General features: G+C 38.9%; 1 protein-coding gene across 4 annotated transcripts; it reads right to left on the reverse strand.

Annotated features, from left to right (window-relative positions):
• Positions 1-10,838: 10,838 nt before the first annotated feature.
• On the reverse strand, positions 10,839-17,313 carry mtfr1l (mitochondrial fission regulator 1-like). Of its 4 annotated transcripts, XM_051392961.1 has the most exons (8): positions 17,183-17,313; positions 16,161-16,320; positions 15,877-15,984; positions 15,674-15,783; positions 15,064-15,275; positions 13,832-14,225; positions 13,059-13,220; positions 10,839-12,887 (listed from the first exon to the last, which is right to left on the reverse strand). In XM_051392961.1, the coding sequence occupies exons 2-7, from the start codon at positions 16,173-16,175 to the stop codon at positions 13,103-13,105; spliced, it is 957 nt and encodes a 318-aa protein (XP_051248921.1). In that variant the 5' UTR covers positions 16,176-16,320; positions 17,183-17,313; the 3' UTR covers positions 10,839-12,887; positions 13,059-13,102. The 4 variants fall into 4 exon arrangements, with proteins under 4 accessions (XP_051248921.1, XP_051248952.1, XP_051248941.1 ...); XM_051392992.1 differs by having other exon boundaries at positions 10,839-13,220; positions 15,877-15,963; XM_051392981.1 differs by having other exon boundaries at positions 10,839-13,220; positions 16,161-16,287; positions 17,183-17,300.
• Positions 17,314-17,981: the final 668 nt, after the last annotated feature.

The following is a 17,981-nucleotide window of genomic DNA, read 5'->3' on the forward strand; positions in this document are numbered from 1 at the left end:
TTTTGTTTATGAGCTCTCCTCTTTAATCAAATATGTTATGTGACTATTAAAGACACCAATGTGAACTCCTCCATTTGTTTTAACCTTCTTGTTTACCTGCCACCAGATAAGTCAGCTTGTAAAAAAAGTATATTTGAATTGTTTAGCAGCTTATATCAGGAAGTACATTCCATCCGGGCAGACATTTCCATTTGGATGCTTGTGGTCAAACTTTCCAGAAACAATTTTCAGTTCTGTTTTTATAACCTGCTCTGGTCATTTTCACTCACTCCTTAAAAATCTATTTACTTTCTCAGGGAATGTGATGATTCAACATGTAAGTACCTGCTTTAAAGTCACTCCGAATAAAGATGATATCCCAAATATGTGGTCTGATTGCCACAGACGTGCCACACCGAACAGACTTGGATTTCCTCATCAATAGAATTGAGTGCAACCTGAAAAAGCAGTCTATATCTATAGCTCTATATAGATTTATTCATCTGAAATCATCTTCATATTTATTCAGAAGCCAAAGTTGATCAATAATAATAATAATGAAGTAAAGTGTACAGATAGCACACCATACAAACAGAAAATCAAATCGAAATGTCTATTTCCTGCAATAAACCATTACTTCATCAAGATCACACACATGTGTTTTACACATGTGTGGCAGACTCGTTGATGAGTGTGTGTATTTTAGAATGTGCTGAAATGTGTGTTACCTTGTGTGAATAATGGTTGAAGTGACTGTGCTCCACTGGCTGTTTGTACGGTTCTAACACAGAATTGTAAATGGTTGTTACGCTGTTTAAGTATACCTCGCTGCATATGTAATGATTTCACACATTAATGTGCTGTATTGGTTAAAAACCTGCATCTAATTTCTGCCTGTGGAGGATTACTGTTGCTGGTTGGACTTAATGAAACTGGATTCAACATGTCACATCTAACATCTAAGCAAGACTAACAATAATTTACATTAAATCTCACCTTTTGTTTTTAAGATAACGATTTTTATGCACACCTCTCAAGGCTAAAGCCAGTCTAAGAAATTCATCAAATTTTCTGAATATAAAGTGTTATTTGCCTGGATTGGTCAAAAATTAGTAACCTATGCTAATGGTTATACTAACGATTAATTGACCTTCCTTCCTTCCTAACAAAAGTCTACAGCAGTGCGCCTCTGTGAGGTTTGAGTTTAACAGGTATATTACCATGTTATGTTCGCCATATGGGCTTCGTGTTTTAGCATGCACACATGGGCTAATTAGCCCCAAACAGAGTAAAGGCGGATGGGAATGTAGCTTTGAAAGTGTTTATTATAAACCAAACCTATGAACAAATTAAGATATTGACCTGAAAAGTCATTTGGATTTATCCTCTAGGAAACACGAATGTCCGTACAAAATTTTAATTGGTATTTTAGTATGGAATTGAAAAGAAAGAAGGCCCTGAAAACAAAGCTGATGATGAAGTAATTTGTGTTATTGCATCAATTCAATCTGTTTTCTTTAAATATTTTATTATATTAAACAAAATTCATCAAAGTTACTAAACCTTGCAGGAAGTTGCAATCGCAACAATTTTCTCAAATTCAACCAATCCACATGAATTGCAACTTTCTCGCAAATTTGACCAATAATAGTAGTTTCCTGCACAAGATCTTGAGCCATACATCACCAAACTCACTTCCTTGTTTCTAGTTGTTATTATGTGGACCATGCAGATGTGTGAGAAGTGAATGTCTCACATTTACCTTGTAGTATGATTTTATTCTCACTGGAAGAAGTTGCCTTCGATTTCTAATGAATTACACACAAAAAAAACGTTCTCCCACAATTTCATTGCAAAACATGCCTAAAAACATACATTAAACATTCATCACATAGCAACAATCCCCTCACAAAAGCCAGCGAAGTCCTGAAGGGACTGAGTTACACACAAACACCCCAACATCACCCAAAATGCAAAGGTCTTGACCTCAGTGCTCCTGCTGATTATAAGGCTCTTATATTCCTAACACAGAAGTGTATCTGATTTTAGTGGTAGTATGTGACGATGATTTGTCAAAGCATAATGGTTTTTGTGAATATGATCTGTACTTTAAAGCCATAATTTTATAAGGTTAAACAGTGATATTTGGTTCATTGCAGTTTGCAGAATGTATCCCTGTAAACAAATGACAACATGTGGGTTAGAAAAGATTACTTTTTCTTATAAACACTTCATAGCCCGATCCATCGAGGCCATTTCCGCTCATTGTGTCTCGATTATGAGGTTATGAAATCCCCTCTTGAGCTTTGTCACACTTGCATGTGCCAAACTTCACATTTTGCCTCTTTCTGGTGAGTTCTCAGCTACTCTGGAGGACTCAACATGTCAGCCTGCTATTCTCGGAGTGTAGTTTCCTGCTCACGCACATGGTGTTCACATCCATTTCTGGTGCCAAGAAGACACGATCAGTCTTGAATCCTGTCATCAGCGTTATCACATTCAGGACAGAAGCAAAGAGCTGATGGAGCGAACATATGGTTGTAGATTTATTACAAGAGTGACTTTTTAACACCATGAAAAATTGATGGGAAGGTGACTTTTTAGTTTGGGAGGATGGGATATTATTATTATCAGTGCTTCAGTGGAGCTTCTGTGCCATGAATGTTTTCTAATTGAACACTGCAGCAGTTCTATAACTTAAATGGATCATAAGGCATTGCAGAGCGTTCTGTAGAGGTCTGTCAATTGAAGAATTTCAGAGCTAACAGCAAATATGTGAAGCATAATCATCACCTCAGCTCAAAGCAAAACTGAAAATGTTAGCAATTACCAATGACCCAGCCTGACATTACACACACACACACACACACACACACACTCATATGTCCCAGCATGTGTTACAGTAATGGGCAAATGGATTCCCTTAGAACCTAGGCTAATTAGCTCATCTTATTATTGGCCATCCTAGGAATAGTCTCTACAGGGTACACGACAAAGTAATGAGAGGTTGCAGTGTGTGTGTGTGTGTGTGTGTGTTTGTGTGTGTGTGTGTGGGTGTGGGTGTGTGTGTGAGGGAGAGATTTGAATGTAACTTTCTCAAATAACAAATGTATAATGACAAATTATGGTTAAAATGTCAAATTACTGGACATACAGTGGCCCAACACCTATTTTCTTGCATGATGCACAGGAGCCTCTGATTGGTCGACAGACAATGGTTTTCAACGCAAAAATTGATAAGTAATCACAGGAGACACAAAAGTATGCAGATAATCCTTCACAAAACAAACATAGAGTGCTGCTCAAGTGTGAGAAGAGTTGTCCCTTTGGTGCTCTTCATCTTCAGAATTCAGATTACATTTACTTTTTTTAAATCTAGTGAATTATGTTACAAATTATTAAGTATTCAGTAACTGACTGATTCCAAAGTATCATTGTTGGTGTGTCTGTGGCGTGTACATGCTTTGAGCACACATACATGCATTTTGTGTGAACATGGCAGGTTGATATTAACACCCCAAAGGCTTTAAAAAAATGTCAGTGTGTGTCTAATAATTCATGGAGGTTCAGCAGCTCTCAGGATCTCACACTTTAAAGGTGTAAAAACTGACAAGTTGAACGTTCTGTACATCTGTTTTCCTCTCTGGACATTGATTGAAGGAAAGTGCTGCTGTTTTGATCAGAGCATCATTCTTTCATCACAATATTGGACCCAGTGACGCACTGCTGACCCCCTGTGACCATGGAACTGGTCTCCAGCTGGTCATTTCTAAGTCTCAGTGTGTGCCAGTTAGAGCAAATGAGACAGTGGAGGCTAAAAACAGCACAGTGGAGCAGCTGATACATCTGCCTCACTGAGAGCATCATATCAAGAGCGAGGCAGGTTGACCTACTGTCAGAAGTTTAGAGGTTTTGCTTTTATTAGCTTTATTTTTGAATATACATACATATTTGAAATGTTTTGGTTTATTTTTAGAATAACTGTACATAGGAATGATTGGCAATTGTTTGTGATCACAACATATTGTGGCGAAATACACTAAAATTCCTTAAGTACCTTGTTTAATGCCTGTTCCAGTAATCACATGTACTGTTCTCTGGGTAATTAATGCAGGAGAAACATGACCAGAAGCAACAATCTATGCCAGCTTTTATGCTGTCACAGTGGCTTCAACGCACATCACACACATCCGTATTTCATGATTTCGCTGTCTGTTGTTTGTGCTTCCTCAATTTTCAGTTTTAATCTCATCACTCTAACTAATCTTCACTGTTATCTACTCTATAAATAAAACTGACTTGGTACAGGGAGGTGTAGATTGATTCAAACTAAAGTAAAATACCGGTCATCCTGTGTGACGGTGTGGCTCACTGATAGGTTTTTAATAGTTTTTGGACACTGATGGAGGTCTATGGTACAGAGAAAAACGCTTTATCAGGCTCTGCGTACACAGGATCAATTCATTCTTGCTGTTTTTTAATGGGATTTGTTGACAGAAGAAGAAAAAAAGAAAAAAGAACATCATCAGCCTCCACAGAAAGGTCAGTCTCTGAGACAACGTCCGTACACCATTTACTGTGGTTGACACACTAATAAATAAAGTTAAAAATATCACAGTTAAACTGCACTCAAATGTTACTGATGTCCCTCAAAGCCTTAACTTTAAACAGGACAAGGACAACAGGACATTTTCTGGTCATTTTCTGGTCTCATGACAGTTGCAAAGAGGAACATATGAATTACTATACCATCATCTGACTGCTGTATTTTAACTACAGTTTGATTTGGACTGGTTGCACACTTAATAAATGTAGAATCACCAGTCTTTTATGCACTCACTTGGCCTGAAGTGAGATGTTTTATTTATACCATGAGTCGGTTCAGCCAAGCAATCTGATTTATTAAAGATGGGTTCCAACCGTGCTGTTAATCCCCATAAAACATGGCAACGCTTTATTGGTTGCTATGCCAATTCCTGTGGTAACAAGGGAGCTAGTTAGCAGTTGCTCTGTTATTCTTCCGTCTTTGACTCAGATGTATTTACACTATTCTAAAGATACTTATTATACACTTACAACATTCCTCGCTGTATTCATGAGCACTTCAGGGCTGCCAGTTGGACGCAATAGCGATGCAATACCCATATTCATTAAAGTGGACTGTGCAAATGATGACGACATACCCTATGCTGTTTTCATAATCTGGTCTTGCCTTTAATCATATACTTGTTTTATTTATATATTTGACACCAGTTCTTTCTCTCTATCTCTTGTAGCTATTCAAGCTCCTTGTTACATATAATGTTCAACATGCTGATGTACCTGGTAGTAAATCACAAATATGAATTACCTTAAGTTTTCAAGGTTGTCTTTGTAGAAATTGTGGTTATTTGATTAATAGTGGTTTTGTTTAGTAATATTCAAAGCTAAATTAAAATAAAAACTGAAATCATGAATGTGTGTGGGGGGGAGCCCCTCAGCAGGTTAATATGGCCCTGGATGCATGAATGTTTGCTCTTAGCTCCGTTGTTTGTTGTCCATATTTGGGTAAATTGGTCAAAATGGGACTGGTAAAATAATTTAATAAACTAAATAGAAAGCTCACCAGCTTAAAAATCATCAGCCGTGTCACCTTTACAACAAAGATTACCATAATTTAGTGACACAGGTCCTGTAATTGTTTATTCATTCTCCCAATAACAGGCCATTTCAAGGAAACTCTTGTTTATTTTCAGTAATTTCTTAGAACATAACCAACTCACATTTAATCAGATATTTTTTGGGTTTGACCCGAGTAGACATCCCAATCACATATCCCCTGTTGCAGTGAAAGATAAACACTGTTTTTTAAAAATTTAATTCAGCTTCTATAAATTCATATCATAGCCTACGTGTGTACAGTATTCGGAGGGTCTATCGGCTTCTGTGATTTTGTTCTTTATACACAAAATGCATAATTTATGAATGACTGCCACATAGGCCCTGGTACGGGGGGTACCATCTGGGACTCACAAACTAGCTCTTATCAATTTCTTATCAAAATGTGACTCTGAGGCGTGGGAAAAGAAAATGAGGAGGGAAGAAAGATATTTCCTCTCCTTGGGTGAATTTATGTAAGCAGTCATAAACCTGGGATCATATTTCTTATTCTAAAGAGGCTAATGGATCTTGTTTTGAGCTGACCAGTGAAAAGAACAAGCTGACCATATCCTGATGAGGCTTTTGAGATATTTTCCAACAAAGGTAGTTGATAAATGCCAGTTGTCACCCATTAGGAGCTGGCGGGCGGAAACAAGGCCAAGATGATGACTTGCTCCAATTAACAGACTAAAATGATGGATATGAACACACCACAGATATCTTTGTGCTGTGCTGTCCTAATACTCTAAAACCCTAATCCCATCAGCCTCATCCGTTTTCCCTCACCATTACTTTATTCACTTTTCCTTCACTTCTTTGTAACATTTATCACTTCTTCTATCCTACTTGCACTTTTTGGAGCCTGCGGAGGAATATTTGACATTGTGGGAAATACGCTTACTTGCTTTCTTGCTGAGTCTTATCTGACTGATACTACTTTAGTTTTGTCCTTTAAATATAAAGCCTATCATCTTAGATTAACACAAAGGCTTCAAAAAGGAGACACAGCTAGGAAGACATTGCTCCCTTCCAAGAACTAGAATTGCACATAACTCAACACACTTTGGTTTCCAAAAGAGATAAAGCATATAAATGAGTGTGCTTTAGAGGCGCTGATAGGTAGATTTTTGGTATTTTGAACAGGCTAGCTGTTTCTGCTTCCAGATATTTTAGCAGGGTATGTGTGAAGCTTAAACAAGCAGCAACAGGTTCACCACAGTGTGAAGGGAGAGGTAGCACAACACCACACTTAAGTGCTATCAACTGTTCCACTTATGTACGCAATTTACTTTGCATCACAAAGCAATCATGTTTAGAGGGCAAACCCACTAATAAGACAGAAACACTACAGAGGCCCAAAAATAGAAACAACAGAGTGAATTCAATGGAGCTGCAGCCGCTCTTGTGGAGCTCTTGCTGTTGTGAGTCATAAGTGTTAGTTTTGGGTCTTGATGACGTGGGCGGATGCGTGGGTGACACTGGGGGAGGGTGGGTGGGCGGGTGGGAGCAGCAGATGCATCGCTTGTGTTCCCCCAGACCCCTGTCATCCACTCAGTCTCGGCTTCATTCAGCTGGTTGTTGCTACGATACAACATGGAAGATGACACTCGAACTGAACACGCAGACAAACACACAAAAGCTGTTATATTCTTACACATTCTGGGAAATCTTCTATTTCTGAAACAATTGAAATGTCCTTGCCCACATCAAGTTGGCTGTCAGTACTTAACATATTGCAGAAGCGGTTAGCATGAATTACGCATTAACGACGTTTGACATGTTTGTTACAGTGGCTTTTTCCTGTCAAATAAAGAGAAGAATGATGACACTATATTTGGGTGATCAGGAGCTCTCTGCTCTCAGGTTCTCTTACTCTCATGTGGATAATGAGGAGGACAGAGTTTGGGAACTGTTTTGATCATCATGAAGCTTAGTGCACTCTGCCTCTGGTATTTCCTCTGGTATTTCCAAAGATGAGGGCCATTCAGTCTCAAAAACTATGCAAAAAAAAGTCCAACTTCATAACCACAATGAGGAAAGTATTTTCTAAACTCACTTGTGTTAAATGTACTTGATAGTTGAGTTATGGTCAGACAGATTGCTATGTGGCTGAGGTTGATAAATCTACTTTGAATCAACAGTAGACAAATGTAGTTTAAATGTAGAAAATAGGGGCAAATATGTATGAACATAGAGATACGAGCGTTTGATCAATATATATATATATATTTTATGTATGTATTTTTTTTGCAGAAAAACATATCAGACACACGTTGTTCCAAGCATTTGCATAAATGTTTTTATACATGTTTGGTGGGTGATCTTTAAATGAAGCTCTCCTTTATTGTGATACAACTTCTTTATATATATAATGAACGTAAAGTCAGTATCAGTGTACATTCAAAGCTTCTGCCTGACAATATTTAACATTTCATTATCTGAGTAGCAACAAGTGTTATATTGGGAAAACATATATTTTTATTTCCAGTTTGTACTGTTGCTCCTCATGACAAAAGCATGTTCCTGGTCCTTCAACCAATATTTTGAAATGGGAATACTAATGCAGCATTTTCAGATGCATTTTGAGACGTTAACTATGAATGAAGGCATTTCCTGTCACTCCTAGAAAGGTGTAAATATGCCAATAAATAATACCGACTGTGGTATGTTTTCTGTAACACCTGCTCTGTAAGAGTGAGAGCTCCTGGAGTGATCTATGCTCCCCTGGTTTCGCTTCAGCCCTCCCTGCTGCAGCGGGACTCGATATTTGTCAGACAGATTCATCAAAACCAAAAGCCCTAACAATATTTCTATCCAAATCAAAACTCCATCTATTAAAATAGAACAATTCTCCCTTCCATGACGGGAAACCAAAAAACAATTCCTTTGATTGCTCATGAAAGTAACAAATGGGCTTGAAACCTGACAGCCTCTGGGCATAATTAGAAAACACGTCGGACATTGGAGGGAAGTTTCCAATGACAGGTCTCCTTATGAAGAGCTTCCAGCAACATAAGGAGACATTGATAAAAAGCTCTGGCGCGTAGGGAGATGGAGCAGCCATGCTGACCAGTCAGGATGACGGATACTCTACCTGTTGGCGTGTTTGCTGCTTCACTGCCACTTATCACAGAGCAGAAACTTGGCTGGAGATAACTGCCCCATGTGGTGGGATTGGAGGTGTGATAAAGTCTTGCAAGTCACAAAGTAAGTCAAGACCAACAAGTCTGTGTTTCGGATCCTAAACAACACTATACACCCTTCAAATGTTCCAACACAGCTGGATTTATAGTATATTTACAGAAAGAATTAATACTTTATGACCCATTTAAACAAGGCTACCGACATGGCCCTATGGATGGCAATAGTCCAGTCTGAGAAATCTCAACAAGTACTGGATGGATTGCCAAGAATATTTTCCTACTGACTGGTCACATTGGTGATCCACTGGCATTTCCCCTAACCCTCATCATGAGGATCACATTTTTGGCTTTGAGTGAAATGTCTCAACAAATATTGGATGGATTGCCATGGAATTTGGTACAGACATTCATGTCGCCACCATGATGCACTGAAAGGGCACACAGGTTCATCTTTGAACTTTTGAACATCACTGTCTTAGCCAATAAGAAGGACTGTGTACGTTCATCTCGGCATTCACTCCATAATAACTTTATTGATGATGTTAAGTTATCAGCTAACATCATAAGACCAACTATTCATTGGATCTAATACTCAGGTTTATGACCATATACCTGAATAATTATTATTCCCATCTGCCTCAGCTGTACTTGTGTGCAAATGCTAGCATTCTACCATGCAAAACTACTACAATAAACAATATATCAGCTAATTTTCAGCTGTTTTGATTCTAAACTCTCACTATATGACTCCAGTCTGACTCACAGCCATGCACATCACTCTGCTTCATCGCAATAGTCTTCACTTCATTTCACTTTAAATATTACTCACATTTCACAGAACAGCAATCGTAACCTTGTTGTAAGAAGCCTTTCAGCAGCTCCAGGGGACCTCCAACTGCCCGTTCAAATGTGTATTAACCCGTTTTGAAATTCTTTTCACAAGTCTCGTAGTGATGAAAATGTGTCAATGTCACTTTGAACTAAAGGCCTGTATTTATAGGTTTAACGAAGCCTAATTTTGACACTGAGCCCTATTAATTGAGCTCTCCACAGACATCTCCCTGTATCTAAAATAGGTAGGAAGTCCATCGTGGAGGTGAAGAGGGACAAAGTAGGCCAAGGACTCTCACAGAAAATAGACTATGACTCACTGAGGGGCCAGATCATCTTGGGAAAGAACAGGAAATGGGAAAGAATGTGGGTTAACAATAATCCTCGAAATTACAGGCGTTCGAGTACAGGCCCCCCGGGGTGTGATGAAGTGAGGAGGTACTACATACTGTTATGACAGTTTGTCAGGTTTTATACAGTTGAAAAAGTGGGATTTGATTATTCCAGGCACATAAACTTTATATCGAAACATCTACATTAGGTCTAAATGGTCAAATGTTGAGTGTTTGTGTCAGTGGTGGAATGTAATGTGTTGTTGTGTTGTTGAATGTATTTCCATTTTATGCTACTTCTTTTAGCCCACTACATTTCAGAGTATAATATCATATTTCTTTTTTACCTTTCTGTTACTTTGCAGGTAAGGATTTTACAGATGAAATACATGATCAATTTATAAATGATTACATATTCTTATAGATTAAATCAGAGGTTCCCAAACTCTTTTATGTCAAGGACCCCCACAATAGATGCACATTAGACCACGGACCCCTAATCTGAAAGGGATTCTTTTATTTTTAGGTTTCAAGTTTATAACGTCTTCATAGTCAATCAATTATCAAATTAGGATCACTATATATTATAATCAATTAAAATGGCCAACCCTATGTCTACCTATTGTCCCAACTTCCAGAAAATGTGATAAAAGTTCAAATATTTTATAACTCCTAATAATCCCAGCAACTGCCAGTATAGTCAGTGTGTATCTGTATAGTAATTGTGTTAAACTAGTGATACATTTCAGTGAGTTAGGGTGGAAGTGAAGTGGCTCAACCCTCCATACATTATAAATAAATGAATCAAATCATTAATTTTGTTCGCCTGCACTGCCCCCGTGTGGTGCTGATTGGCACTGCACGGTGAGGCCAAAAATAAATAAACTGTTTCCACAGACAAAAACAAAGACAGTTTCAAAACATCAGCCAATCTTTATTTACAAGTCCTCACATAACAAAAAACAAACACACAAATGGTTTGGTGGTGGTGGTGGGCTCAATCCTACACAAAGGGTACAATGGTGAGAAACCCTCAAACTAAAGAAAAACAAAACGAAGTCTGGAAAATCCTCATCAACTAAATTCTCCTCTCAACTTATTGTCAGGACTGGTGATGCAGTTGGCAGAATATGCTTTATAAGGTTCAACATCTCAAGTACAGACATACAGTGAATACGTATATATATATTTAAATTTGCATATAGTCGTTTTCTCAGCTAATCAATTCGTATTCGATTGACCAAAAAATTGAGAAAAATCACCGAAAGACAAGGTGATGGCCAATTCTAGAAAACACACTTTTTAACTCCACTGCATACAGCGACACACAGATGAGCACATTCTTGTTCAATCCAAACAGATAACTTAGCATCAACTTTGCACACTGCAAAACTACACTAAAGGATTCCCAGTCCCGCAGGCTTAAATGTGAGAGATAATTAAAAAAATGAGTGGGAGTGACGTGTGGGGACATAACAGCAAGTCTTCTCTTTTGAGGGGTTATTTTTAACAAACATCCAGCAATACACAATGCAGTGCAGTGCAGTGCAGTGCAGTGCAGTGCACACACACACACACACACACACAACTGGTCCTTAACATCACCGATCACTATATATACACACACACACACACACACACACACAAACACACACGTATATATATATATATATATATATGTGTGTATGTATGTAAGTTTTGTGAGATTAAAACATGGGAAGCTTTGTAAAGATGAGGATGGAGGGCACATTCGGGAAAAGGGCAGGCAATGAGGGGTGGGGTTGGTTAAAATAAACCCATGGCACTTGAACCAGTGTGAGAATAAAAATCAGGCATTGGAAACAGGCAAAAACATCTGTGGTAAGGCATCAACAAGAATATTGATTGTTATCAACATGACTCACGCAAGCATTTTACCCAAACTCTTCACAAAGCTCAGTTATCCCAGCCCAAACTTAAATTGCCTCTTTAATGTCGTTAAGAAACATCATAAATGTGGTTTCAGCTACCCATCAGCACATTCTACATACCAGGAAATGTGTGTCAAAAAAAGATCTCTACAGGATTGTATCTGTTGCTTTTACTGGAAATACAAACTCACACACTTCATAAAGTATTCTTTTGATTTATACACCTCAAACTTCAAACTATATCATCAGCATACTCTTGCTCCTTTCAGTTCGGGTTTTAATTTCAGCGTCCTTTGGTTCAGTGACTACCAATCTATATGTTAATCACAAACAGGAGGAGAGGCATAAGAGGTGCAGTGGAGCAAGCAACATACAAACTCAGTACTGTAATGCAAATATTAAACAGCAACGTTATTTGTCCCCGTCCACACTGTAATAAGCTACAGTACGTCTCTGCATGTACACTAGATCTGTTTCATTTGTACATAAAATATTTTCAAGTATGTTAGAAGACTTCTTTACATAACTGCAAAAACAAATCAAAAATAAAATGTGTATTTGCATCTCTTCTGTGGAAACTTCAAAAGCAGAAGGACTTGCTAGCAGGATGGATAAAAGGCTTTTTTTTTTTTTTAAAGGGACATTCCTCAATTTAAGTAAAAAAAAAAAAAAACGTATTGTTTGGGTGTCAGTCGCTGCACAATGTGCTATAACATAATCAAAACATGCATCTAAAACATCCTGAACAGAGATCAACTTTCTGAACAGCAATGGAACCAGTCTGCTGAGTCCTCATTCAAAATAAATTTAAACATAAAAGCCATTTTAGACTAAATAAACTGTTTGCAGGATGCGATGCAGTGCTGAAACTGATTATAGTTATGGATACTTGGCTGTTCCTCCTCGCACTGCACCAGCGCTGTGAAGTTCACATTTGGTTTTAGATGTCTGGGACAAAGTGTTTTTTTGTTCTAACTCTGGCAGACAGCTATTGCCTCGGGTCTGAGGAGCAAGGTTGTGGATCCATGGGTACATATTCCACAGGCAAAGGCCTAAAAATAATGAGGGAGAGAAAAAACAACAACAACTAAGAATCCACAAGTGACCTAAAATAATCTGCCACTGAATACATTACCAATGATAACCACCCACATGCCTTCAAAAGGTTCATTATACAAAATATAAAAAAAAAAACTACTTTCTACTACCCTGTCCTGACTTACATGGAGCAGCAGGATTGGGTACTGATGATAAACACGTGACGAGGCTATTTCCGTTTCATAGCAGCAGTGTCTTCTTCCTTCAGGACAAACTTTTTCCTCAGAGCTTCTGAAATCAGAGAGGCTGAGTCCTCCTCTCTGAGGGACGTACAGCCTCTGTTGTACCTGCATGAAGAAATACAAAACAAATAATGTCACAATTGTTCAGGGTGCTTGAAATACTACAATAATCAAATTATGTATGCGAGGAAATACAATGCCATTTTAAAGTTCATATAGAAATGTTAGCATATTAATAAGGAATTGTCTTTAAAAGGAGCAATTTGGCCTTTAAGGAAATGTGCTTCATTCCTTTCTTGCCAAAAGTTAGATGAGAAGATACAACTCTTACATCTGTATGGTAAATATGACACTGTAGCCAGCAGATGGTTAGCTTAGCTTACCATACAGACTGGAAACAGTGGGAAACAGCCAGCCTGGCTCTGTCCAAATGTTAAAAAGATTCACCTACTAGTACCTGTCAAAATTGGCTAATTAACACATTATTCAACTCGTACAAAACAACAAAGTTTACACGGGGTTCTGTGTTGAACCGCTTCTTGGCCAGACACTGTGACTTCCTGGAGTTCCTGCTCACGCTGACAACAAGACTCCAGGAAACAGGACATACAGTGAGTTCATTAATGAGCTGTAGAGGTTTTTAGAAGTATTCCTCTAAAACAAACTCAAACTCAGCAAAAACAACAACAGTGTCCAGCCCCGCCGACAACTCTTACCTGTCTTTGCTCATCTTCATGCGGTTCATGTCCTTCAGGATGTCCATGACGTCAGCAAAGCTGGTGGACTTTGATAACGACACCGTATCCTCCTCTGCCTCGCGGAAGTCCATGCTGGGTCTGTCCAGGTCAAAGGTCGCAGATGCCGTCATGGAAACAGGCGGCAGAGGGTCAGGGACAAGCTCTGACAGCACTGAGACCACATCTTTCTCATCGTCCTCTTCCTCCTCCTCCTCCTCCTCCTCTTCTTCTTCTTCCTCCGTGACGTCGCTGATGACAAAGGAAGCGGCAGCTGTGGCGGCCGGCTGGTAGGGCGCCGTCTCGAAAGGCGCCATGGAGAAGCTCATACTTGTGTCGTCAGGGGAGAGGAGGTCAGGGGTCAGGGGGTTGGAGCCTGAACGGAAGAAGGAGAAGTTTGAGTTGGTGTTGAGAGAAAAAAACAGAGCTCTTCAGGGTGAGTCTGAATAGTATTTCTATTTGTATCCGTCATTTCTATCGTGAATTTGGAGCTTCCATATAAGTATGCTATGGTTGTATTCAGTAGCTGTCCTCAAAAGCACCATCATACCTTGAGTGGAGACAACCATTAATTATTGTATACCACTCGTAATAGCCCAAGTTATTCTAGGATCACATTTCCATCCTCACAATGTATCATTAATGTATCATTGCATAGAGAACACATAACACTGGCTTTACTTAGCATGAAGGTCTGGTCTATATGAGGTCCTTCCCCTGTTTACAGACTCATGGCACAAACTTTACAGAATTTAAGGTGTTATAATACTGAAATTCCCTTTGTGCCTCTTTAAAGACGGTGGGAATACAATACATGTGAATACATGATACTTTCTCATGACATCCTTGTTGAGATTTTCAACGAGTGACACCCAACCGGCACTGAACCGCAGAGATTATGTTTTGTCTCTGACCCAGAAACTGATGCCAAGACATCTAAGTATCAAAGAGCTTTAGGAGAATCAGGGCAGCTGACTTGGTAAAAAAAAAGGATCACAGTCACTTGAAGACAGTAGCTCAGTGGTGAAACATTGGCTGAATAAAGCAATTTTAAATCCACACCAAGCAGCTTATCAGTATCAATAAGGAGAGTGCCAAGTTAAATGTGTTACCAGTTCTCATCTGATGTTTGCCCCGTGTTTTAATCACTATTCAAATCTACAGTTGACATTGTTTACATTGTTAACGCTGCGATTCTTGCTTTGGTTACCTACCAGAATCACTTGCCACAATCTTGGCGATCTGTGCACGAAGTCTGCTGAGCTCGTCCTGCAGGGCGGTAGTGCGGTTCAGCGCCGTCAACCCGGGCTTCCTGAGCCCCTCCATCCTTTTACCCTCACGGCGGAAGTTGGGCACAGATGAGTTTCTGTGGAGCACCAGGAGAGGCGTGGGCCGCCATTCGTGTTTCAGAGGGCGACTGTCGCTCCTGAAAATAGAAGAGAGGATGATCAGCTGAACAGTATCCTTTATTATATTAAACCTCGGAGGGTCAGGTCACCTGATGCCTTTTTTCCCCCTCTACCCACTCCTCAGAAAATACTTTATATTTATTGCAATGCTATTAGATTTGGCTGTACCTGTAATAAACTGCTGGTAAAGCCTATATTTATTGAGTTTATAATGTTTAGTTTTCACCACCACCTACAGCTGCAGAAAACAGCACAGAGCTGAATCAGCGCCTCTCTGACACAGTATCAACAAAACCAGGACATTATAACCTTGTACTGCATTTCTTTAGGCTGTGCACCTAATAAGTTGGAAGCTCAGAGGGTCTGTGATAATAACCTTAGTGGTTGACTCTTAGGGCTTTTCCTGGATACTTACCGCACCCTGGCATATGTCTCTTCTTCATCTGCAACAATCCATGCTATGTCTGCCAAGGTAGGAACAATAGGGCCGTCCATAGGCCGAAGAGCGGGCAGGCCGGGTAGTTCCTAATGCAAAAGGACACAAGTTAATGTTGTATAAACACGCATTTATATCGCAGTAATAGGGAAATACAATGACTTATGGGATCTGATATTTACCTGGAAACATGCCCTTTGTGGAGGTTTGAGCGGAAGAGTGGAACCTATTCTTCTCACGACACTGCGGGTGGATCCATGAGGCTTATTCTGCCAGATAGGAATAACTTCCTGCAAGATTATATTAAAAAAACACTGTCTCTACACAAACTACAGTACTTTTAAAGCGTCTACGTCTATACTTTAAATTCCAGCAAATATCACGTAGGGAAAAAAAGGCAGCGTTAAGTTAAACAGTGTTAAGTAAAGACATCGTTCGGACATCAACATCTAGGAAGCAAACTTACTGTTTCTGTTTCCATGGTGACGGTGGGTCAGTCTCATTCACTGGGAAGTTGCACACCAATGTTTGGTGCTAGCAGACAAGATGGAGCAGTTCAGTAAACAGATGCCATGCCAGTACAACTGCCAACTCTTGAGATATAAATTAGTGATTAGTTAGAGCATCTGTTGAGAGAAACAAGCAGGAGGAGAAGCACATCATTATTTTACCCACTGATAACATAAAACTAATAGTTTAGAAGTGATCAGCTGAGTGGCAGAGGATAATTCTGATAAGCTGTGTAACTATTTATTAACTTAGTGAAATGTGCAGCTGAATTTGTTAAATATGTTTAGTTTTAGGTCATTTGTCGCCTTGGAACATACCAACTGTATCGTTAGGTTATTATTCGGGCGCAGCAATTTGTAAAGTTACCGTTATGTATTATTTAATGTCACTGATATCAAGATATTTATAGGAAGAGAGAGATCAGATATCGCTATAAAAAGGTCAAAATGTAAAAAAAAAAAAAAAAACACAACACATAAAATAGTAATCAGCACGCAGCATTCTTGACTTTAGAAGCCATATTTAATAATGAAACAATAACAATTAAAAACAAACCCTGAAAGGTCTGATGGGCTGTACAACTTAATCATCTCACCGTGATTAGATCAACGAAGGAGCAGGGCAACAACAATAAACGCTAACACAGCTAACCTTAGCTTTAGTGCGCTTTAAATCTAAAACAGCTCATGTTATGTTGTGTTATATATGCGTATACCGTCGATGAACCCACACGACGAACACCAGAAAGCTTTAACGGGGCAGAGGTTTTGTTAATAGCTTTGCTTTGCTTAGCTGAGGCTCCTCCTTAGCCGGTAGCTACGGTTATTAAAAACACACACAGAGACCGTCAGTTAGCTTTAGCAACACCGACAACGACCCCCTGGTTGACCCTCAACTGTTACACCAACACCAACGTTTCTCAGTGGGGGTCGCTTATCTTCACGAAGTGCAATCGACGGCAGCAAGAGCGACACTTACGGCAGGTTGTGGCTGGATAATGTAGAGCTAACCCGTTCACTGTTTAGCTGTAGAGGAAGCTTTCTCCTCTTCGTCTTTCAGACTTGTGTTGTCGCTCATTAGGCCGGAAACCTGTGCCTCCTTTTCCTGCGATTTGATTGGCTGGAGCCGCATCAGCTTCCGCTATCAGGACCTATACGACAGCGCCCTCTAGAGGCGGAGGTGAACAGTGCAGCTAAATACAAACGAGTAAACTGACGCTTCACTTATCTGGACCCACCGAATATAATATATAATATAATATATTATATATTATATATACATTCTTGCTATCTGTTTTCTTATTCTTTGATATTTTTACTCAATTTTATATTCATAAATCAACTTTTACCATCACGAAGCCAAACTTTTCTGAGCTTATTAATCATGTCAGAAAATATTTCTATTAATAATTAATGATAATAATAATAATAATAATAATAATAAAAACATTTTCATGTATAGGTCATCAAACATATAACACCTGTAATCTTCACAAGGTGTCCTTCCACAAGTAATATTGTCGGTTGCTTGCTGTACATTTAAAAAACAAAGACATGATTTAAAAAAAATATTATAAGAATGATTACAGCTGGTTTAGAAACACAGAGAAAACTATAATTTACTATAATTTGCTTGCGTGTTAAAATATCACAATGATAATTCTAATTATGTGTAATTATTATGGTATCTTAAACTAACTAAGCTTAGACATTAGTGTGCAGGGAAAGATTTCTTTCTGATGTTTTTTTATGTAAGAGAAATACTTTTTTCCTTTTAT

Source organism: Dicentrarchus labrax, unplaced genomic scaffold, assembly GCF_905237075.1.
Source record: "Dicentrarchus labrax unplaced genomic scaffold, dlabrax2021, whole genome shotgun sequence".
In the NCBI taxonomy this organism is placed as follows: Eukaryota; Metazoa; Chordata; class Actinopteri; family Moronidae; genus Dicentrarchus; species Dicentrarchus labrax.